The sequence below is a fragment of the Hydra vulgaris genome, chromosome 07 (assembly GCF_038396675.1).
Source record: "Hydra vulgaris chromosome 07, alternate assembly HydraT2T_AEP".
Lineage (NCBI taxonomy): Eukaryota > Metazoa > Cnidaria > Hydrozoa > Anthoathecata > Hydridae > Hydra > Hydra vulgaris.
In genome coordinates this window covers 28,242,557-28,250,000 of record NC_088926.1, presented here as the reverse complement: position 1 = coordinate 28,250,000, position 7,444 = coordinate 28,242,557, and the positions used below count along the sequence as shown (strand labels likewise).

The following is a 7,444-nucleotide window of genomic DNA, read 5'->3' as shown; positions in this document are numbered from 1 at the left end:
AATTAAAATTTTTTAGTTCGTAATAGTTTCCTCTATTTTTTAATATAAAATAACGATTTATTTTTATTCAATTTTGCTTTATTTGAAACCCAACAAGACATACTTTTGAGAATCTTTTTTGATAATATTGGGAACCTGCTTGGTATTTAAGGATCTTGCTGCACCCCTAAAAATATTTATTATTCAAAAACTATTTTAAGTCCATTATTATTTTATTATACAAAACACAATAAGGAGATGTCAGCAGACATTTTTAATAAAAGTTGTTTTTAGCATCATCTTAATATATATATATATATATATATATATATATATATATATATATATATATATATATATATATATATATATATATATATATATATATATATATATATATATATATATATATATATATATATATATATATATATATATATATATATACATATAATATATATATATATATATATATATATATATATATATATATATATATATTATGTATATATATAGAGTAACTATGAATATTTACAATTGATACTAGTGGTAATATTTAACTATAAAGTAAACTTTAATAGTTTTTTAAATACTTGTTGTTAATTGCTAACTTGATAATTTTTTTCTTATAAATTAATATTAGATTTAATTGCATTTAATAAAATTTAGATTACAATGAGTGTAGTAACGTTGCGCATCCGTGTTCTTGGAGTAATGGGTTATGCCAAAATACAATTGGCAGCTATGTGTGCACATGTGAAAGTGGATGGAGAATAAGTTTAGATGATGCAAGCTGTGTTGGTAAACTATTATATGGCTATATCTATCAAAATACAATCTAAAAATTTTATAATTTTTTATTTTAAAAAAAATTATTACTTCAAATAACTATTTTGTAATAACAGCCAATTTTAGGTAATTGTGATTAAGTCAAATTTAAAATAAATAATAATCTAAAATAAATAATAATCACCAATAATTGAAAACTTAAAAAATAAATATGAATAGTTATGAAATTTGAATATATTTAGCTGTTATAATTAAAATAAATTTAACTAGTTCCATTTTAAACACAGAGGATGGAAACATGCTTTAAAACAGTGCAACAAGTGCAAACAATTTTTTTTACCACTTTACAATAGTTAGAACTGTGCTTTCCAAATTTTATAGGTTCATTAAAACATAATAAAATCTTAATAAAACAGAATGATTTTTAAAAATTATTAGTTTTAAAATTTTTTTTACAAACAATATGGAGTTTTTTCACTTCTGTCATCGTAAAATAGTTGAATCTAAAAGAGATAATAATAAGATATCAGGTTGATAGCATTACAAAGATTAACAATCAAATATAAAAAGAATCAGAAAATTAGCAATAAAAAATTTTGAAAAATAACTTTGACTACTTTATAATTTTATGAGTCACACATGTATGACTTTAATTTTTTGACCTCACCTTAAGTACAGAGTACATGTGTCCATAGCTTGCATGTAATACTCTATTCACTTTTTACCGGAAGGGTTTGTTTCTCAAGGCAATACACGCAATAAGCAATTCCAGTTTTAGTTTTATTGATTCTTATAAAAAGAACTTTTACCATAATATGGTAAAAGTTATTATTGAAAGAATATAATTCAAGATTAACTTATTTCTCCTATGCGGTATTCATTGAAATCATACAACAAGCTACAATAGGTTTATCTTCAGTTTTTTCATTTTTCTTCTCTCCTCAGTCCTTTTCCAGTGGTCATTTAGTTTGAGAATTTATATAAGGAAAAGGTTACAGTTTAGCAACTTCACATGCTCAAGCATGACTTTTTTTATAAGTCTGCGATATTTCTATCGTCTTCTTCCTTGCAATATCTGCTTTCTCTTTAAATGAAAACTAAACATTAATTAGTCTAGTTTTTATTTGAAATCAATTTAAGAAATTCTAAACTAGTCTCATTTGTACATACTGTTTGCAGAATATTTTCTCCTTCTTCTGTACCCATTATATTGTTTGTTTTGGTTAAAGTAGCAGCTATAAATTCATAACCATTAAAAATGTTGCGTTATTTTGGTATTCCTCTGAGCATTGAAATCCATTCCATGCAGTTTGAGCGTATGAGCTTTTTTGTATGCTTTCACTGCTAATTTAGCTACAAGATAATCTGTTAAGACATTAAGGCTGGCGCGAATAAGTTGTGTTTGAAGGGCAGGGGGGGTATAGATGGCTTATTGATGGGGGTGACAAAGCTCCCCCGACCCAATGAATGAACTTTTTATTCATTTGGACGGCAATTTTGAGCCTTTTAGACAAGTAATTGGCAAATATAGACCTACTTATAAAAGTCAGTCTAATCCCTAACCCTGACCCTAACCCAAAATGTCAATTCGGAAGTTGACAAATTTCAAAAAACAAGCTCAATCAAATACTAGTTTATGTAATTCAACTCATGTTAACCTATAAAATTTTCTTTCCATTTTCTTAATGTAATTAATCAAGTTTACTTCATATTTTATGGGCAATATGGATATTGCCCCAGATAGATTTTTTTTTCTTGGCAGTTTTGTTTTGACCATGCGTACCTCTTTGACGTGTGCTTCTCGGTATATTAAAATTTTTGCAGCTTTTACAGTTCTAACTTCTTTGGCCCTGAGAGTAGCCTTGATTCATCAAGTGTTCTGACTACTTTCTTTTAATTATATGTGACAATATACATTAACAAGTTGAAAATATGTTTGTAGTATAAATATACTTCAAAAATGGCAAGATAAGCTAACAGCCCAAGTCGTCTTGTAGTCGTATGCACATCTCGTCTAATATTATTTTTTCAACAATTTAACTTCCATAAGAAAAAACAACCATTTTATACGTTTTAAGTTACATAATTGATACACTTACAGCGCATTGTCTTCAATATCAAATATATAGTGCATGCATTTGTCATCATAATAAAAAATATTTCTGACTGATTACCTGTCAAGCAAGCAAAATATTAACTAAAAGCCTTGCTCAAGTCTAGAGTTACATCATATTTCTGTTTGCCTTTTTTAGTTTTAAACGTTTTAGCTTGCTTGCCCAATTCACCTGACAAGCCCATTTGAGCCACCATTTTTTCTAAAAAATTTAAATTTTATTAATAAAAAAATAAAAATAACATTATTACAGCTAACATAGATAAGTTTGCAAATAAATACAGAAATTAAAATTACATCATAAAAATGTTATTAAAAATTTAATGATTTTTTGATACCATGTAAAAAAGTAGACTATAGATTAAAAATATTGCTAATTAAGTACCTGATTAATATCAGTTTTTGGTATTTTTTACAAATTGATCTAATACTGTTAAAAAATTGATATTCAAAAGTTTTGGAATCTCTTAAGTGATTTCTTAATTGTTTATCCAATAAAAATAGTACATGCTTTTTGTGTAAATATTATATTATCAGTAAAAAATTTAAAATTTTTTTTATTGAATCAATTAGATTTAAACCGAAAAAAGTTCGGAAACAAAAATGTTGCTAACAAAAAATAGGCATAAAGCTGAAAAAGTGACTTTTTCCTATTTTTTATATATTCCGCATTTAATAAGTTAGTATAAATAACACCTATAAACTTTATTAAATTGTGCAATATATTAACATTCATCGCTTGTATTAAAGGCACACTACTTCAACTATTAATTTAAACAATTGAATTATAATAATGTCCAAATATAACCGATGTGAGAGTTATTTTTTTCTACTTGATATATTACATCCACATTTTTTTTTTCGTTCTTTTTTTAAATATTTAATAAATTTATACAATAAGATAGTTAAGATAAAAATGGTTATACGACAAAAATATATAACAAAATAAACAGTTATAAAAATAAAAAGAAACAAAAATACGAACCCTGATGTACTATATTTATATTGAGGCGCATATGTACGATATGAATGCAGATGTATTATATGTATACAGTGGCGATTTGACGAATAAAATGGGGAGGAAGGAGGGGTGAATCCTTAAAAAGTACAAACTGGCTTCTCAAAAAAAAGAAAATAAGGTCCTCAAAACTAAAATTTACCCAACTAATTTTTGTCAAAAACCCAGCTATAACTTGAAAATTGCCTTTTTTGGGGGAGTGGAACACCTCCATACACCCATATTTCAAGTTTTTATTTATAGCATTTGAGTATTCAAAGAAATATAAAAATCCAGAAGCATTGTCTTCTACATGATTACAAGAGTAACCATATAACATATAATCATAACCATATAGTAAGTAATCATACACCATTCCCCTAAAGAAACTCACTGTCACATGTCACATAATACAGCAAGACAAAGGCTTATTTGTCACATGGTACAGTATTAAATTGGCTCAATGATCTTGGTCAATTAAAAGAGAAAATTGAAAGCCACACACAGCAAAGCACCTTTAGTTTGGCTGGTACTCTTGGGAATTGCCACACCACTTGACAAAGGCTTATTTGTCACATCATGTTAATGAGCTTGCTTATTGCTTAAAATCAGCGTCGATACAATTTTTATATTGCACTATTTTGCTATATAAAAATTGTACTTTGAGTTAGCTTAGCAATAATTTCTTGCTTAAGAAAATGCTCTTAATTAATTATTTAGAGCAAATTACAATTTGTTTTTGTCTATTACAATGCTTAATCAATAATCACAAAGTTTATTTGACAAAAGTTGTTTAGAATTAATTTGCTGAGATACAAGGTGGAACTTTTGAAAATGAGGCTAACCTTAAACTTAATTTAATGACTGCTTTATTTCAAAACCAAAACAATTTTCAGAGAAAAGTTTTGAGAGAGAAATTTTAAATTACTTTATGTTAATAAATTCCACAGATCTGCAAGTGAGCAGATCTGACGAAAGTCATTATAAAATTAGTGGTTGGTTTTGTTTAGAGTTTCCTGTTTTTGGGAAAAAATATTATCAGACATTCTCGAAGCCATGGATTGAAAAGTTTAGTGTGATGGCAAGTTGTTAAAATTTTTGCTCTGATTACACCCAAAATCAAAATTGCGGTACATTGCTTTACAGAATGCACAAAAACATTCACACTATAAGGTAGTTGAGTTAAAAGTTGTAAACCTAAAATCTGTGTTCTTCTAAGCAGCGTATCAACTTGTTGATCTTTGCGGTGGTAACTGCTTGTGTTGCACATAATTTTTCTGGATTGTTAGAATTGTGAATGATATCATGAATTTTAGACATTTTCAAATGCGCAGCAACCATTTGTTAAGAATTACCGCCTTTCTTTAAAAGTTTAATCTGTATTATATAAATAAATTTTGTCTTCCAATAAAATTTTATATGGTTTGTACATTAGTGCATAACAAATACTTTTCAATACTATAATTTTTCTAACTGGTTTTTTCTCTAGTTTGAGTAATTATAAAGGAAAACTTTTATTAGCTTAACAATAAGATTATAATTTATTTAACTTTTTATATAGTTGTTTTTTTGCAAGTTTTATTGTTAAAAAAATATTACTTTATAAAACAAAATTATGAAAGCATTATGGCAAAATTGTTTTATCAAAACAACTAGCAAAAACTCTTTATAAGAAAAATTGTTAAAATAAGCTCTACTAAGGAAGAAGAATTTGAAAAACAGCGGAAAAATAATCTTCTTCCATTTGGTTGTACATACATAAATGTGGCAAATATTTAAACAAAGATTCCTTTCAGTCAATGTTAATGTGCACTCCACTTGTCTAACTTTTTGAGTTTTCTTTCACAATTTGTTGAAGAAAAGCCGCAAAAAAAGTTAGTTTTAATAGGTAAGTACTATTTATTTTTAGATTACATAACTTTATTTTGAAATAGGTGTGTTTGATACTAATTAAAAGTTATTCATAATTTGTTTACTGCCATCTGTAGTCAGTTATGGGGGTAATCATATATTGGATCGGAAAATTTAAATTGTTAAGTAAGTGACCAGCGGTAGTCAATTACTCAATTATTTATTTGTTTATCTTATCTCATCATAAGAAGCCTGTTTCATTTTTTAGCAAACTAGATTTGTTTTTACATTCTTAACATAATAAGAAAGTTTTATCTAGTAGATGACCAGGCGGTTAAATACTAGAACAATGATGTGTTAACTTCTTAATCCATTTTTTTTATAATGTTTAAGATTCATTACTAAAAGAAAATTATAAAGGAAGCCATCCAAGATGTATGAATAAGTAATAGTAATACTTTATTCAGGGCATTAGCTAAAAATATGGTACACCAAGAACTATTCTAAAATAAACATTGGAAGTCACCAATTGAAAGAAAAATTGGACCTCAAACCGTTCAAAGCTATTAAGACGAAATACTTATTCCTAACTTAATGCTAAAAATGACCGACGCAGGATTCCCTGTAACTGAAAACAACTTCAAGATAGTGTACAACAATTGGTGACTGGCATTAGTAGTGACAATCCTTTTCCAAACAGTTGTCCTAAGAGGATATGGATCCAAAAGTTTTTAAGAAGGAATAAATGTATACCCAAACGTATAAGCCAGAACGTAACAGTTTACCGTGCATCAGCGACACAGGATAATATTTTATGTGATTTACAGAAGTTATGGAATACTTAAAAGAGAAAGATATTTTCAAGTCCTGATAGACCCCCTCACAGCTTTTTAATTGCAATGAGATCGCTTTTTTTCTTAACCCAAAAAAAACTAAGTCCTTCCAAAAAAAAGAGATAAAACAATATACCTACAAATTAATTAATTTAACATGGAGTGTCTCACAGTACTATTAATTGCAATTGCCAACAGTGTTATTGTAACACCAATAGTGATCTACAAATATGAGCGGCTCCATATAGAAATAGCGCTAAACTTTCTTTGCAGTAAGGTTCTATGAAAAGTGATTCTAATTGGATGCAGTCGAAACTATTTTAATAATTTTTTGCAAACATTTTTCACCCATGGCTAAAAGTAAATAATGTAACTCTTCCTGTTATTTTGTTTATCAATGGACATGTTTTTCATTGAAGTTTGCATACAAGTCAGTTCTGCAATCAAGAATTACTTTGGTGGCTCATATCGTAATGCTACACGCATTTTACAACCTAAGGATGTTGCTGTGTTTTGCACATAAAGAGAGAATTAGAAACACCATGTTAGTTAGTGGCTAAGTAATCATTTAGATGACCCCAGTTAAAGAAAAAAGATTTTGATAAACTGCTCAAAAAAATAGAGGTAACCCAATGGGACACGGACGTCCATAGTACATCCAAAGATGTCCGAAACGGTCCAATCGGACCTCCTTGGACGTCCATTGGACGTACCAAATAAAACGGCTATTGCCCGTCTACTTCGGACTTCTAAAGTACATCCAAGAACATGCAAAACAGTCCGTTTGGAGGTTCACAATAGACGCTATTGGACGTCCAAATTTTGTCCGTCCAATCAACGTTTAATTTTATTCAGCTTGTTCTCATACCAACTCAAATTCTA

The 7,444-nt window shown here is 27.9% G+C and overlaps 1 protein-coding gene across 3 annotated transcripts in view; it reads left to right on the top strand.

The window, feature by feature from the left end:
- LOC136082389 (uncharacterized) overlaps positions 1 to 7,444 on the top strand; it is a 381,697-nt gene that overhangs the window by 280,854 nt on the left and 93,399 nt on the right. For all 3 annotated transcript variants that reach the window (XM_065801560.1, XM_065801559.1, XM_065801561.1), the window contains one exon: positions 649 to 780. In XM_065801560.1, coding sequence (XP_065657632.1) covers positions 649 to 780 — 132 coding nt within the window. The remainder of the gene's footprint in view (positions 1 to 648; positions 781 to 7,444) is intronic.